Source organism: Alosa sapidissima, chromosome 4 (genome assembly GCF_018492685.1).
Source record: "Alosa sapidissima isolate fAloSap1 chromosome 4, fAloSap1.pri, whole genome shotgun sequence".
Lineage (NCBI taxonomy): Eukaryota > Metazoa > Chordata > Actinopteri > Clupeiformes > Clupeidae > Alosa > Alosa sapidissima.
Genome location: NC_055960.1, coordinates 27,572,723 through 27,590,064, shown reverse-complemented (window position 1 = coordinate 27,590,064; position 17,342 = coordinate 27,572,723). Strand labels below are relative to the sequence as shown.

Below are 17,342 nucleotides of genomic sequence, written 5' to 3'. Positions count from 1 at the left end.
ATTTCAACACTGCTGTTTCCAGGTAACAGTTCTTAGGAATCGAGTGAGCGACCACCAGAAGATGTGAGTACCAACCACACTCTGCAATGAATGAATGAATCAATGTCACACAGTAGTTAGTACTTACATTTTGCACCAGTGCATCTACTGCTTATAGGCATATATGAGCCTGTAGCCAATTTTATGTACTATATGTTTCACAGTATATGTGATATTTCAATGCTGGAATTTGATGATTCACAACAAATATCTACATCATTACTGCACACCACCACTGATTCCACACTGCAGAAACATGCATAACTTTTAATTGCCCCCACTATACCTTATAAATAAAGGTGTCATATCTACACACCTGTACTATACACTTTAAATGTGTCATATCTACACACCTGTACTATACATTATGAATACAGGTGTCATATCACAGGTGTCATATCTACACACCTGTGCTATACATTATAAATAAAGGTGTCATATCTACACACCTATACATTATAAATACAGGTGTCCTATCTACACACCTGTACTATACATTGTATACATGCGTCATATGAACATATGTTACTATATACTGTACATGCATTAAAGCTGCAGTTGGCAAGATTTTATCATATTCACTGAAACCGACACTATGCTCCGACATAACATAAATCAGCCGGTTTTAGAAAAAAAAAACACACTTCTACCTCCACCTAGAGCCTGTTATTTGTTTTGCAAAAATCCACAGCTCCCAGTTCTTCTGGTCCAATCAGAGCAGGGCTGTGTGAGATCTGTGCTGGTGTGTGCACAAACTCAGCACAGTTGATCTGTTGACGTTTGTAGGTTTATGACATGTCTCGTAGGCAGAGAAAAGCTGTTGCTCTCCATTTAATCAACATGGAGTCGGTGTACTGATGAAGGAATAGATTAAAGGAGGAATCCGGCGAGTTTTCACATAGATCTCCGTTTCTCAAAACAATTGGTTTTACCTAGCTCGATTTGCTACAGCCAGCTGCTAACCCAACCAGGCAGCTACAGCTTTACACACAACTACAACTCTAAAAATGTTAAACACTGGTTTGCATGCATACTTGTATATGCTACAGACTGGACACCACTTAACTCAGTCAATGAGCTTGATTGGGTTGAAAGTTTAGTAGTTCAGTTTAGAACACCTCTTTACTCGTTGGTACACATACTTTGCACACTATTTGTCTTCATCCACTGATGCACAGGCATATTTTACCCTCTGTACTGCTCTTTATCCACTGAACGTTGAGGGGCATAGAGTTGAGGATTGGGTGGACATTCTCCTGAAAGCACAGGTCACCTTTCTGTTTACCAGACCTGCTGGGACCGAGAGGACCTGGGCTTGGCTTGGGTTGTGGTTAGAGGGGTTCTAGTGGAGGAGTCTCCTGAGAGATGTGTATGTTTGAAATGCTTGTCCTTGCCAGACAGCTGCTTTCCGCCCTTAAAACAGATCACTTGACCGAGAACAGGAGTTTAATTAAAGGTGCCTCCAAAGTTGGGCGTCCATGGCCCCCCGAGAGAAAAGCAACACAACAACTGTGAGGGACCTAGAAGAGGAGGGGGTGACACAAGATACAATAGCAGCCCAACAGCTGCTAGATCCACTAAGCCTGCTATGAAATCATTGTTTGTAAAAATAAACCACTACTACAAAATAATGAGACATACGTCCAAACACTCTCTGGCATCCAAAACATGGACTGGTTCCATAGACCCCCCCCCCACATCCTCCTGCTCCATCTGCCCACATTGTAAAATTCACAGTAACTTACTGGCAACAATTGGCCAGTAAGTTACTGTGAATACGTTTTACAGTAAAGGTACTGTACTTCTATTTACAGTATTTTATGTATTTACTGTAAATGGAAGTACAGTGCCTTTACTGTAAAACGTATTCACAGTAACTTACTGGCCAATTGTTGCCAGTAAGTTACTGTGAATTAATTTTACCTTAAAGGTACTGTACTTTTTGAGCTGTGTTTTTTTAGCTATTAATTATCATTAATAGAATCATCCATATTCTAAAATATTACAATTACATTACATTACATTTGGCTGGCGCATTTTTAACCAAAGCGACTAACAACATGGTAACAGTTAAGTTTTAAAGTTTTAGGACAATTTAAAAACGGTAGAGTACAGTAAGAATAAGTGCGTCAGTGATTGCTGTTTTTAAACAGTTGAGTGTCAGTTCAAGACGGCTGATAAGTGCTAGGATCAGCAAGACTTGTTGTAAGTGGTGCTATGAGAGGAGATGCTCTCTAAAGAGCTGGGTCTGGGACAACAAGAAATTGTTAACAGTTATTTATTTAAGACATTTGGTGAACAGGAACATGACAAAACAGGTACAACATAAGTTAGGGATAATGGACGACACGCCATTAGACTATCCAAAATTAACATGATGGAACAATAATGTGAATTGATAAAATACGGTCAAAAAAAATAACCAACCTTATTTGCACGTTTTAAAGAGCAATGATTAACACAATGGCAATATTGAAATAAAATAAAACATTGAACAATAATGAACATGTGCATGAACATTTAAAACATAAATGAAAAGAAACTTCTTACAAATATCATTCCCCTGCCACTTGATATAATGGTCTATGGTCCCCTGACCTTGGAGACCCAGAATCCCAGTTGTCCTGAAAATTAAATAAGAAAAAACATTAACAATTACATGGATTACAAGGTACTTATGCTATTATTATTATAATAATAATAATAATAATCAAATTATGATTAATTATAGTATACCCATATATACATATATTATTAATTATATTATTATTAAAGCTATCAGAACCTCACCTGCATCTAGTCAGTTAGCAAATAGAATTCAGTGAGGTCCCTGATGAAGGAGATTACATGGGGGTTCATGTATGACGTCTTCTGCTTCACCACTCTCTCAGTCGTCTTGCTCATCTGCTCCTTGGCAGTGCACTTGTTGGAGTCAGGATTAATCCTGACTAAAAACCTATGAACATAAGTATAGGAGTTAGGGGGTGGGGCAATATGTACATGTTAATGAGTAACTGTAAGAGCAATGAGCGATGTAGAATCATACATGAAGACCAGCTGACAGCCTCACAACACATCACAACAGAGTTAGACAAGGTTGTTTACTTTCCCCATTACTATTCCTCTTAGTGGTCAGTGTTGGGAGTAACGAGTTACAAAAGTAATGTAATTACTGTAATATATTGCTTTTTGCTGTAACGCGGCAATGTAAGGCATTACAAAAAAAAAAAGGGTAATATTTTACTCGGTACAAACTTCAGTAACGCGCATTACAATGCATTTTAACCTGAAATTAAGTGGTATTATGTATTGATACATATTCGCAAACAACACTGCGAGAACAGAGGAGAAAAAATCTGCGCAAATAGCAGAACGTAGCTCCTGTTACTGGTTGAAGATGACTGTGGCTGGCTGCAACTGACTCGATGGACATAAGCCTATACGCTCATTATTTTCAATTTGTCAGAGACAACTAGGATATGAAGAACAGTTAAGTGCACTTTGTGTGTGAAACCGAAAGATCTCTATACCTCGCGAAATAGCACAATTAATTTAATGACACATCTAGAGCGGTGCCACGCTAATCTTTTTGATTATTGATAAAGCATAAATGCTCTTTTAGTGCATGTCAGCTTTGTGCTGTGAACTTGAATTAAAGAGAATGAGGGGATAGAAATGTAAAAAAGATGGGGACTTGGACAGACATGACTTGCGACTCCACTCAAAAGACTTCAGACTTTACTCGGACTCGAGCTTTGAGAATCCTGAATAGCTGTATTTCATGCAATTATTGCTTTTTTTATCTAAATGTATTCATGTATTTCTATTTTATTTTATTGCTACATATACTTTGGGAAACGTATAACAAGCGGCATTGCCCCTTTGCCATAATGTGCAACGTAACGCATGCGCTATGTGCGCACACTCACAGATACATAAAAAAAATGCATTGACCATGGCGACAAGAAGTCCTCCTGGAGTTGTGCCTTTTATCGTTACTTTCAGTTACAATAACTTCGTACACAGAGGAAATAAGCGAACAGCTACATGCAAGGTGCGTGGCACCATAAACTAGAAAATGTAATTTCGAGGAAATTACCAGAGCATGAAAATATAAACATACTGTATATTAACATAAAATGCAAAACAAACTTTTATTTGGAAACAGTTGGCAGGAGTCATAGTTGATAACAACTGACAGTTGAAATGTCTAAACAGTTAAATAGTTGAGTAGTTTAAATAGTTAAATTATTTAATAGTGAATTATTGTAGTGAGGACATTTATTTTGAAACAGTTGTGGGCAGAGGAAATAGGAACAGAATCTGTAGTCTTAAGAGAGCCAGATTGTATGCTTAAAGCCTGAGACAGAGTATATAGTTTAAAAGTTTAATTTAGATAGTGTAATGGATGTTGATAGACAGAAAGTTGAATGGATGTTGATAGGCAGATTGTTTAATGGATGTTGGTGGATAGTTTAATGGGTGGATGAGTGAATAGTTTGAAGAGGATGAATGGATAGAAAGTTGGATGGAATGTGCCCAGGGGCGCCTTAATACCACCTGAGGCCCCTGGGCTATATGTTTTTAAGGCCCCCCCAAACCGCAAATACTAATTATGATACCCGGCCCGCGATCTGACCCGCCTATTTACATAACGTGCGCTTTTGGTTGATATAGCCTAACATGCAGTGTAGCCTATCATTATTGAGCCTATGTAAAACATTTACATAAACAGGAACAGAAAGCCCTTAATCACGTCAGCCTACCCATGACATCGCTTATCAAAAAGGTTAGCCTACTGCACGAAAACAACAGCGTTGAACTTTTACAACACTATAGGCTAAGTTAAAAGATGGGTTACACATATGGACGTATTTCACATATTTCAAGCTTTTCAAAAGTGCATGTGTTTGTCGTGTCGGGGGGTTCCCCAGGAGGTTTTTTTGAAATTCTGTCTACTTAACACACCATTCTAACACAGATTGGGATGGACAGAAATACTTTTAGCCTACAGAACACGCAGCTGGCTCATGTGACGTGAACATTGGCTACCTTGCATGCACAGGGGTGAAAGTAGTTTTTATTTCTTGGTGGTACTATGATATAGAGTTATAATGCGCGCCGAAAATTTCACTTAGCCTAATTATTTATTATTTATTTATTTGTTTATTTACTGTATTATAGTCTACTTATCAAGCATTCACTAGGACTTCTTATCACTCTAGTATCACTCTTTAACCCACCTGCATCTGTTTTTGATTATGAATAAATTGCAAACACTTAATTTCAACATTTATTTATTTATTTAACCTAGTTACTCTGCTCGCTCCCACTTCCAATCAATTTTGTTATATAGGCTACTGTATATCATGAAACACGTTTCTTTGAGTCATGCCTTTTTATTTGGGAGACTGCAACATACTTCTGTCTGCTAAAACACTTTCATTATTGCTGCGCAAGATCTGGTTAAGCCGTACACGCGCTGTCTGTCTCGTGTCTCTCCAGCGAAACACTGCACACATAAAACCAGAATAGGCTATTGAAACATCAACATATTTTTCTTTAGCCTGTATGTTTTTTTTATTTGGGAGACTTTCCAAGAAACGTCCGTCTGCTAAAACACTTTGGATACCAGTGCACGTTGGCGCAATAACTGTAGGCTACTGTACGCGCGCTATAGCTTGCTCGTTGTCTGTCCAGCTGCACGGGAGGTTTAGACACAATTCAGATACAGTTCAGAACGATGTATATGAAATATATTTTGGGGGAAACGTGTTGCTTCTAGTAATTTGACGTTAGCAGTTGTGTTGTCATGCTGAAAGTGCTATATTTTTCAGAGACAGTATAGTTTTCTTTCCGGTACGGCGTACCCTCTCCAAATATTTTAGTGGTAGGCCTACTCCGTACCGGCCAGTACCGGCTTACTTTCACCCCTGCTTATGCATTATCACTACACTTCCCAACATGGAGACATATCTCACGTTAACAATCAGAAAACATAACATAGGATATTATTTGTGCGAATATGGGTTAGCACAAACTTAGCTTTTGGTGAACGGAGATGCAGATCACTAATTCATTTCTTTGCGCAACAGCCCATGTTCTGCATTCACTCCAGTGAGACAAGTGAAATAAGCCTACATGTTTTTAAAGCCGTTTCATTGCCAGGCTATTTGCTACGATATTTACCTGCTATGCCTTCTGTTTTCATGGACAGTTACAGGAATCCACGTCATTCGTTTATCGTTGCTTCAATCCAACCCACGTTATCTCCAGAGTTTGTAAATGTGTCAGTCAGTTTCAGCCTCTCCTGTAGCTCCTCTACTTTGGGATTTATTAAGTTTTGTTACATTTTGTTACACTTCAGAAGAGAAGACAAAGGGGGCCTCTGCATCGATGTCATTGTAGAGCAATGCAATGTGCTCAATTATGTAGGCTAGCTCCAGAGTAGGCTAATGACTGACGCCGCGAATACGGACACGGCCGTTTATTATTATTGATTCATTATTATTATTAGGAGGCCCCTCATTGGTTGAGGCCCCTGGGCTTCAGCCCAGGTAAGCCCCTGCATTAAGGCGCCAGTGAATGTGCCTTATATCCTTGTAGAATGGAGAGACACAGAGAGAGTTGGCCTAGTTAAGTAGAAAGCAGTTGATACAGGTGCAATCAGTTTAACTGGCCCTTTGATGGGTCCTAGTAGTGAGCAGCTGGAAGTTGATACAGGTGCAAATCAAGTTAATTAGCCCATTGTGATGTCATCAGCCCATGTTAAGTCTATGGGGGAAAATAAGCTTGTTTTTTATTAATATCTCAAAAAGTATAAAGTTTACAAAAGTGAAAAATACATTCCCCACGTGTCCTTTTCAAGACCTACATTACAAAGTTTGAACGAAGTTTCTACATTAAACAGTTAAAGCTGAATTAGATGCAGAAATTTGGTGGGAAGAATAAGAAGAAGAAGAAGAAGAAGAAGAAGAAGACGACTTCGGATAACAGAACAGTGCATTTTCATGCACTGTAATTATGCCTATTCAACAATGTCTGATTTCGTCAGGCATCTCCAAACACACCCAGATAGGTCAGTCACTTAGGCCTAGCATATATCGTCACAGGTGACAAGCTAATCATTGCAAAGTGTTGTGCTAATGCTGGGAACAGGCAGGGATTTTAATGTATCAAAATAAACTACAAAATACAGTAGGCCTAACCATATGTATCAAAATAAAATACTGTATTTTTGTATTTAGAAAATAATCAAAATACTTTTTTCAAGGAAGTATGGAAGCACTGCAAAAAAGCTTTTTCTATCCCAAACATTTAGCCTATTAAAACTATATAGTAAAAAACAATACAATTTGGCCCCTGTCGTATACCGTATGCAAGTTCATGTAGTGTGATCAAAATTAAGAATAATTCAAGAATTTACATTTACATTTAGTCATCTAGCTGATGCTTATCCAAATGACTGACAGAGCTTTCAATTAAACACATTATAATCAATAGGCCAAAATCATAATTGTGTATCTGTGCCGAAATTCGTAATTCAAGTCCAGTGCAGAACTGAATAAGAAAATCCTACGGCTATGTATCTTGAAGTTCCAGTATGTGAGAGACTTGACGTGCCTTAATATCTCCAACCTCAAGTATGCAGCTAATAAGGAAATATCATTGTTATTTAATTAAGTGTGCTTGCAAAGCAGCACACTTATTGTTCTTCTTAAGTTTTATTATTATTCCCGTCTCCATAATTTATTGTCAGCTCTAGCGCCTAGGCCCTTTGAGACAGAGACACCGTTCCAACTTTAAAACGTCCGGTCAGTACCGGTGTAAGTTGGTCGCGAAGATGACGTCAGGTGGGCGTGTCGTTCGTCCGCCATGTTGGATTGAACAGAAAGCGAAACAAAATTTTCACAGGTCACAAATTTGGTCCGAACGCTACGAAACTTGACGTACATTATCCTTGGACCAAGCCTCACAAAAGTTACCGGAAGGATTTTTGATTTTCGAAAGCGTTTGCCCGTCATAGCCAAACGAAATTGGCGGCGAAGCTCCGAAACAGGAAGTCGTCCATATCTCAGGAACACTGTCACATATCGATACCAAATTTTGTGTTTGAACTCGGGACTCCAATGTGAGGGTGCATAAGCTAAAAAAAAGAAGAAAACATTCCAAAAGTTTCCAGCTTTTGGTAAAACACCCACCCGTATTCGGTAACTATCACCTTCCACATTTGCAGTTGTTCTGGTACATCTATCACAATGCCTTTCAAGTATGCACAATGTCTCTGAGCAGCCACAAATGTCTCCGGGCAACCTTGCCCAATCATGAAATCCTTGCTCTGCCATGGGATAGTATGGACTTACGAACTGAAATAGCAAGGAGAACAGTAGCTATATATAGCTTACATAATAGAGTTGTTTTCACATTGACGGTATTCAAATAAAATTTTTCATTATGGTTAAATATCATGATGGGAGAGTATTTATTACAGTTTTTTTCAGTCGCTAACAAGCGTTTGTCTAACCAGTTGTTACATTTTCAAAACTCTAAACACAATTAGCACAGCATCGGTCGTTTGTGGCCATACCATTCACACATTTCATGTCGTTTTCACACAATATGCAGTCAGTGAACACATTTCCACAATGCTTACATTTTCTTAACAAACAAGCTATACCTCCCAACAAAATTATGGATTGTTTTTGCAGTATTTACGAATGTTAACACACAACATCCCACAATAGCAAAAACAATATTCCAAACCTTAGATACAGTATAAAAACCTTTGCTTCTGCAATGATATCAGTTCAAAAACAATATATCTCAGCTGATAATACAAACAAACAATTGAATAATTGACACACAATTGATTTATGTTGGGTAAATTGGGCCAACCACAGCTGATTCCAGTCTGGCTTAGACTCAGTGGCAGGGGTTATTTTTTCTATTACATTGACACTTATACAGTAAAAGGAGGACTTTGAGGAGTGATGTTTTTAGAAACAGAAACAGAAAAAGACAAACACTGTAATATCTGGACGAAGAAGAGTAAGAGCAAGGGGCCCAGGGAGAAGAACAAGCCCAGTGAGAGATGCAGTGAGAGGTGCAGGAGCAGTGAGAGATGCAGGAGCAGTGAGAGATGCAGGAGCAGTGAGAAGAGCAGGGCCAGGGAGAAGAGCAAGGTAGAGGTGTAAGAATGGTGGTGGCATTCCAAAGGCTGTAAGAACTGTTGTCAGTGATGAAATTCATGCCACTATCATTGACCATGTAATCAATGTGATGTTGATGAAAACATGTGGCCTAACCCTGCAGATCCTGAAGATCGCAGAGATTAGATACAGTAATTTTGTCCTTTTTTAGCTCCTCCCTTTTTATCTGGGCCTTTTGCTGTTGTTTTTTTGTTCAGAATGCTCCTGTGTGTTTCATGGATATTTTGTTCACTGTAAGCAATACTGTAAAACTTTTTCTGTTCATCATACTGTAAACAGTATTTCTACTGTACCTCCTGTAGTAAACGACAAAATAAACTGATTAGCTTTTTACCCATACTTCAGATACCTTTTCTAAACTCTTAACACAGACTCACACCTAGAAAACACAATTGGCCAAATGGATAATTTTTTTCTCAAAAACACATTTTGTTAAATATATTACTAACACATATTTCTCTGCACACACTAACTTTACCAAAACACTGGAAATCTGATTAAAAATGAAATTATTCTGTCAAAGAATGACACTTGTTTTCACTTCACAAGGTACACGCATTCAATCAAAGTACACCAGGTTTCAAAATACTGGCTATTGTTGACATTACAAAAACTGCATAGACTTTTATGTTTCAGTTTTACAGGTATTTGCATGCAATTTTTACACTAAATGTCTTGGTTGGGAACTGTATGTCCAAATGTTATGTTCACATTCAAAAGCATTCCAGTAAAAAGCAAATCAGTTTATTTTTTTCCTTTACTGTTTACTACAGGAGGTACAGTAGAAGTACTGTTTACAGTATGATAGAACCGAAAAAGTTTTACAGTATTGCTTTCAGTAAACAACAAAATATCCATGAAACACACAAGAGGCCACATGTTTTCATCAACATTGCATTGATTACATGGTCAATGATAGTGGCACGAATTTCATCACTTGCAACCTTTGGAATGCCACCACCACGCATTCTTACACCTCTACCTTGCCCTCTCTTTGTGCCTGCTCTTTTTTCCTGGCCCTGCTCCTCTCACTGCTCCTGCATCTCTCACTGCTCCTGCTCTTCTCCCTGGGCCCCTTGCTCTTCCTCTTCCTCATCCAGACATTACAGTGTTTGTCTTTTTCTGTTTCTAAAAACATCACTCCTCAAAGTCCTCCTTTTACTGTGTACGTGTCAATGTAATAGAAAAAAATAACCCCTGCCACTGAATCTAAGCCAGACTGGAATCAGCTATGGTTGGCCCAATTTACCCAACATAAATCAATTGTGTGTCAATTATTTAATTGTTTGTTTATTATCAGCTGAGATATATTGTTTTGAACTGATATCATTGCAGAAGCAGAGGTTTTTATACTGTATCTAAAGTTTGGAATATTGTTTTTGCTATTGTGGGATGTTGTGTGTTAACATTAGTAAATACTGCAAAAACAATCCATAATTTTGTTGGGAGGTATAGCTTGTAGGGGTGTGAATCTCTCATGTAAAAGCCGATACGATTCGCATCTAGATACATGGGCACGATTCGATACAAGAAAAGATACATGTTCATAAAAAACGATTAAGTACGATTCGATGCGATGCGATTCGATGCAATTCGATGCAGTTCAAGAATGGAAAGCATTCTGAAAGATGTTTTATCATTTGCTCAAGGTGCACATTCATTTTATATTATCATACCATATATTATGGTCATGGTTGTCAATTAGGCAAAAAAATGTGTGAATATGATTATCTAAACTGAGGTTTGTTTCATATACTGTATTGAAATGAAAAAAGAATAGTCTACATTTCAGTCAAACACAGCAGCCAAATACAACATTTTTTTTATAGACTTCATAGAGTTATATCTGATTGTTTTCATGGAGCTGTAGCCTTGTTGAGGTAAGACAATACCGAAATAAAATAAAACAGTGCTTAAGACACTCTTGGCCTTTTTTATATAGCCTACAAGAATAAAATAGGCCTACATATCAATGAACTCTCTGGGTTTATTTTGTTCCAACGGTAGACCTAATGCAGAAACCTATGCCACAAGTCTGAGTGAATATGAACAAAATAATTGTTATAAATAGTAATAGTTTGTACAGTGGCTAATACTAATAATGTAAATGGAAAAAGGTGAAAGAAAAACATGAATAATCCTGTTCAAGTACTGCAATAATCATGCTTGTGTTGATGGTTATGTCATAATTTGTAACTCAATCTGTCCATTTCTTTCACAAAATCCACCAGAATTCACAATTTAAGGAGTAATTTTTTCAAATGTTTCTCTTTTTTTGGGGGGGGGGGGCTTCCTACGATCAACAGCACCACTGCTGGAAAATTTTTTAGGGGAAACACAGTCCCTCCAGTGCCGAGTGTGTGTGTGTGTGTGTGTGTGTGTGTGTGTGCGTGTGTAAGTGTGTGTGTGTGTGTGTGTGGGGGGGGGGGGGGTGGTGAAACCAGATCCTCATTGCTCAAAGCCGTCTGCTGGAGCCCGTTGGACATGCCAGGCATTAGAACTGACAGGATGTGTGGGTGTGTGTGTAGGGTGTGGCATCTGGGGTGTGTGATGTCAGCTGTCTATCACATCACACACCCACACACAGACACACACACACTTCTCAGACCTGCAGAGCCACAGTACCCTCAGGGCTTAGGCCTAGTCCACACGTACCAAACCGATCTTTTTTTCCTCCGTCTTCCCTGGAACCGTATCAAGAATATTTGCGTCCAAACGGATCCATCTCAACGCGACTCAACACGTTACTTCATACCCCAGGCCTATAGGTGGCACTGTTTCTTTACAGAAATTTACCAAAACTTGCGCTTTACAAACAGACAGAATAGGCTACGACGAAATGGCTAGTGCAAGGAAACCAGAATTGTTTGTGTGGACTGATGGTGAACTGTCAACTGTAGTCAACTGTAAAACTAATAAACTTTATTTTACGGTTTGTGAAGGGTGCAGTCCCGTCCTTTATTTGGCTAACGCAGATAGGCCTACTAATCACCTTTACTTTCTTTGGTTGTAGGATAGTCCCCAGCCGACACTCAGCCAACACTCAGTTATATAGTGTGTGGGCCAGACCTGGGCCAACAGAATGCATGACAGTCATTTCACAGTGTGTGGGCCAACAGAAACAATAAGAGTCATTTCACAGTGTGTGGGCCACACCTGGGCCAACAGTTCCAATAAGAGTCATTTTACAGTGTGTGGGCCAGACCTGGGCCAACAGAAACAATGAGAGTCATTTTGCAGTGTGTGGGCCACATCTGGGCCAGAGGAAATTCTTTGTGTCAGTTATCAGTAACTGGGCCATTGTTGGGCCGGAGGCCCAGCCAGAACTGGGCCAACACTCACAAAACCCTGAGGCAAGGTAGTGGGCCAGAGGTGGGCCGGTCCAATTTTGCTATCTGGGTCCGTGATTCACATTAGTTTTGGCTATCACCGCAATTAGGCTACTAAACGCAAGGCTTACCCAAGTTCTAGGCTATTCTGTCGCCACATTTATAATATTGCTATAAAACCTTCGTTAGTAACAGTCAATACGTTTGCCTGCATCAAATCGCGCATTTGCATTCAGTGTGCTACCATCGGCTTAACGTGAGTTCTCGTCTTTGTATGCTTATATCTGATTTCACTCGACTGTGAATGCATGTATATATGTTGTAAGACATGTAAAATAAATGAATGACACTGGCACTATGCACAAATTAATGTAGCCTAAACTTACACCGCACTTTCCTAATAACTTAAGTTCTCTCGCGTCACTGACAGTAGCTAGAATGCATAAAAAAACACCGGGAAAAACAGTGTTCAGTCCACCAAGTCATAAGCTATCGGCGCTGCGCAGCACCAGTTGTGATATTTATCTTACGGAGTGTAATCGTAGGAAATGTCATGTATGAAAACTAGTATTGTTAGGCAATACTATAAGTGCAAGTCCAGGGCAGCTGAGGTGTGCCGATGACATCATCTATACGCAAGCAGGATGTGCGGTTTCGCTGTCTAAACGAATTCAAACGGGCTACGGTTTCAGATTTTTCCACTCTGGGACCAGGTTTCAGAAAAGTGCAGTTTCGGGCAGTGCGTTTACAGGATTCGTTTGGACGCTCGGCCAAGACGAAGCAAAACCTCTGCGTTTAACCTAAAAAGCGTCTCCGTGTGGACAAGCCCTAAGTTGGTTCTCGGATGGGTGAGGCTCCTCCTGTGTTAATCCTGATCTTTATCCTGCACTGCAGTACATCAAACCGTGACAGGGATGAGCTCTTGTAATCTGGCTGCATTGCTCACAGAACACAATCTCACTCTGGGCAGTGACCTAGACTTAGTCTTTATGTTTTAGGGAACTTTCATGTGTCATTACACACACACACACACACACACAGGCTACATACGTCATGACAACACTGACAGACAGTCTTGTATGTGTGAATGGCACCTTAACATTTGTTGAAATACAGCACTCTAAGGGTATGTGCATTGAGACATGTATCCAGGGCTCCTGTGGTCATATAGTATATGTGTCTCTGCTGTGGTCTAATATGTCTCTAATATATGTCTCTCATATTTCTGATATGTCTGCTGGTTCCTTTTCACACAGCTCTAAAGGCGCACGGAGCAAGAGAGGCCTCAGGAAATGAAAGTCCAAGACGATGGCGGGACTCCATGTGCTTTGTCAGACAGGGCCTGCCCTTGTCTAGTCTGGTGCTCTATGATGTAGACTGGATTGTTTGTAGGAACACTTGACATGTTCAATAGCTGTTGTGTGTTTCATGTACAATCCGTATAGTGCTTTACATTATCAGATTAATCTCACTATGTCTCAATTAAATTTATAAAAAAATGCCCTCCTCCCCTTCCTCCGCTTTTTTTTTTTTTTTTTTTTGAAGCAGCAAAGAAAATACAAAATTAGAGACTTTTGTGCAATTATTCCATATTTTGTGTAGTCATTCTATATCACAACCACTGATATACAATCCAAATAGTCTACAAGAAGCCTCAATGTGTTGCCTTTCATTTGAAACCAGGATCATGCTTCTACACCAAGAGATTGCCATGTGCTTCAGACGGCAAACCATAACACGTTTGTCAGACAGAGCCGGCCCTGGTCTGGACTGGTGCTCTATGACGTAGACTGGATTGTTTGTAGGAACACTTGACATGTTCAATAGCTTTTGTGTGTTCAGAGATCCAGTAAAAAAAAACTCCCACAGAAATCATACAGGTTCCTTTTTCTTGAAACGAGACAGGCTAGGCTCAAACCCGAAGCCAACCCCCGGGCAAAACGTTCAGTGCTGGCATAATAATATAACCAGTCCTAAAGCTCAGACAGACCATTATCTGAACCAGGTGTGGTACCAGGTGTGGTGCCAGGTGTTATGCCAGGTGTGGTGCCAGTCTGGCATTCAGGGATTACCCCTTGCCAGTTGTGGCAAGATAATTTCACTGTTTCTTAAGATAATAACATATGAACCATAACGAACAATAACAAAGACGTAACATAGGGGTTTCAAACAATAACAAAGACTTTGAATGCCACTCAAAGCATATTTTTAACACTCCAGGCTAATACAGAAGTCAGTAAAGAACACTCTCAGCATAAAAGAATGCATCGGGCATATGGTGCCAAGCCGCATGTGCTAATCTGTCAACCAGATGAAAGCAAAGCAAATAAATGTCTACATTTAATCAAGATGTTTTTGAATTTGTATATGTAAACCATGAGGGTATTTCACAAAGGCAGAATTAAGACATCCAAGATAAGTGATAAAGCGAGGTTTGACATAGCTCCTAGCTCAACTCGTTTCACTAACGCCAATCCAGGATGAGTAGGAGCAACTATGATGTATGATGTAAGTATGTATGATGTAAGTATGATGTATTGCAATTACTTTAACATTATTTTAAGGTACAAAAAACTCTTTGGTGTCGCTTTAATCCCAAAACTCCTCCCGATGTGCCAGTTTATACCCTGCATGGCAGCCTACGCCACTGATATGTGTGTAATATAAATTATATAAATAAGCAATATAAATGCAGTGTATTAGTAAACAGTACACCTATAAGTTCACTTGTAGTCCATCTAAAAGTTTACTACTTTTACACTTATAAACTAAAAGTGGACCAATTTAGTCCGAAGAAGTCTAAACATAGTACATGTACAAGTGTACAAGCACATTTTTGAACTAAGCATATAGCTTACTTTTTGTGTACTGATTAGAGATATACTAGATTGAATTATACTTGGCGTATACTGATAAGTATACATTAAGTATATCTAGCCTATACTTGGTACTTACTTAAATATACTTAATATACATTTACTCATAAACTTACTACCTAAAGTAAACTTGGGCTTCAACTGCACTTCAGTTTACTTGATAAAAATGAATAAGTATACCTTTTTTGGTAAGGGTAATCACAAAGGGAAGAAGAGGAAAGAAAGATTAAGGTCTCTAGTTCAGGGTGAAAAGGTGGAAACTAAATACACTGTTAAAGTATTTACTGCTGAAGTGTATAAAAACACTTCAGAAAGGCGTGGTCGAATTCGAGATGGGAGAACCAGGTTAGAGATGGGAGAACCAGGTTAGACTAATGTTTCCCATGCACAAGCATGTCTGATTTTAATCTTTTAAGACCTTTTGTATTCTTGCCAGGACATGGGTTAATTTGATGGTATCCAAGACAGGTATACTGTACACCACGGTCCACACCTATAAATCTCCGATCGCAGATTTATTTTTAGTTTTTGACAACCTGGGGGGCATTCCATCAACCTCGCTAAAGGCTAAACCTGGCTTATCCAATTTATGTTGGTAACTATCTTTTTTTTCTCTCAATGTTTAATTTTATGACTAAAAATCCTGTATGGCGCTTGTAAATCGAACAGAAATCTTTTAGTTTCCCTTCATTTTACGATATATCCTCATGTATCCTCTTTTCGTCAATCTACTGTTTTGGACTACTTTTCTACCTCATGCACGAGCAGACATGAAGCAGACCTAAGCCTTGCTTGAATAAACGAAGGCAAGATGCAGCTAACTTGAGTTAATGGAACGGTTTCAGCCTCAAGTGAAAGTCTACGCTAGTTCAAGCCAGGCTATTTCTGTTAAGTGTCACCTGTTAGCGAGATTGATAGAATGCTCAGGTGGAATAGAATATTTTCACCTGGTTAGTGAGTTAAAGATGAAATTATATTTTACTACGATGACATGAGAAATTTTATTTTTGTGGTTCGTCTTTTTGACCCCCACCACTCGTAAGATCCGGGTTCCCGGAAGTGGCTCCTGATTAAATATCTTGCTCCATCAAGAAACCACCAATAACACACAACCAGGAAGACAAGAGAGGGACACACATGTAAGGGGAAGTGAGATCAAAAGGCTGCCATGAAACCTGGGCCCCAGAGGTGTCTGCACAACATAACCTGCTAAAAGCAATACATCTGCAAACAAGTCTGCAGTTAGTCCTGGACCCACACCTGGACCAGGCGATAGTCTGTATGGGTTTTTTGATAGGTGATAGGCTGCTAGAACATATCCCAGTAATGTTTCGCTCTCCTGTGCAATGGTAGCCTGGGTGAACCCAGACAAACCTGTTATGTTAGCAAACTTTCCGTTATACAAATAAAAAAATATATTCATTTTATTTGTTAGGGACCATGTACACTTTTTTTACATAAATATTGCTATTTAATGCATTGTACCAGAGTTAGCCTTAGGCTAATTTACATCTGCTTACAACTTCGGGGAGTGTAACCAGCTAGGAAACTACACTTAAATTGGTGGATTAAACTCTTACCAAACCATTTCAGAACTGCAGCAAACACATTGTTTAAAATGCAGCTGTTTACTCAGTTCTGATTAATTTAAATGTCAGTAGAATGAGGGGCAGTGGTAGTGTAGTGGTTAAGTTATGCAGGTTATGCAGTAGTCTGAAATGTTGTGGGTTCAATATCTGGCTTCCACCGTTGTGCCCTTGAGCAAAGAACTTAACTCCAAATTTCTCAGAGTTGTTGCTTATCGTTCATCTTCTAAGCCCCATACTACAGAACAGGAGTCAGTATGTGATCATACCAGCGACACACGTTTGGAGGACTGCCATACAGCT

At 39.2% G+C, this 17,342-nt stretch overlaps 1 protein-coding gene and 1 long non-coding RNA gene across 2 annotated transcripts in view; one reads left to right on the top strand and one right to left on the bottom strand.

The window, feature by feature from the left end:
- tnnt2b (troponin T type 2b (cardiac)) overlaps window positions 1-14,070 on the top strand; it is a 26,250-nt gene extending 12,180 nt beyond the window's left edge. Inside the window, exons 12-13 of the mRNA XM_042088098.1 lie at window positions 23-63; window positions 13,834-14,070. Of these exons, the coding sequence (XP_041944032.1) occupies window positions 23-63; window positions 13,834-13,873 (81 nt within the window). The 3' untranslated portion in view covers window positions 13,874-14,070. The remainder of the gene's footprint in view (window positions 1-22; window positions 64-13,833) is intronic.
- LOC121706398 lies at window positions 2,258-6,270 on the bottom strand. Its single transcript, XR_006031042.1, has 3 exons — window positions 6,229-6,270; window positions 2,830-2,995; window positions 2,258-2,663 (listed from the first exon to the last, which is right to left on the bottom strand). It is a non-coding gene; the product is annotated as an uncharacterized LOC121706398 (long non-coding RNA).
- Window positions 14,071-17,342: the final 3,272 nt, after the last annotated feature.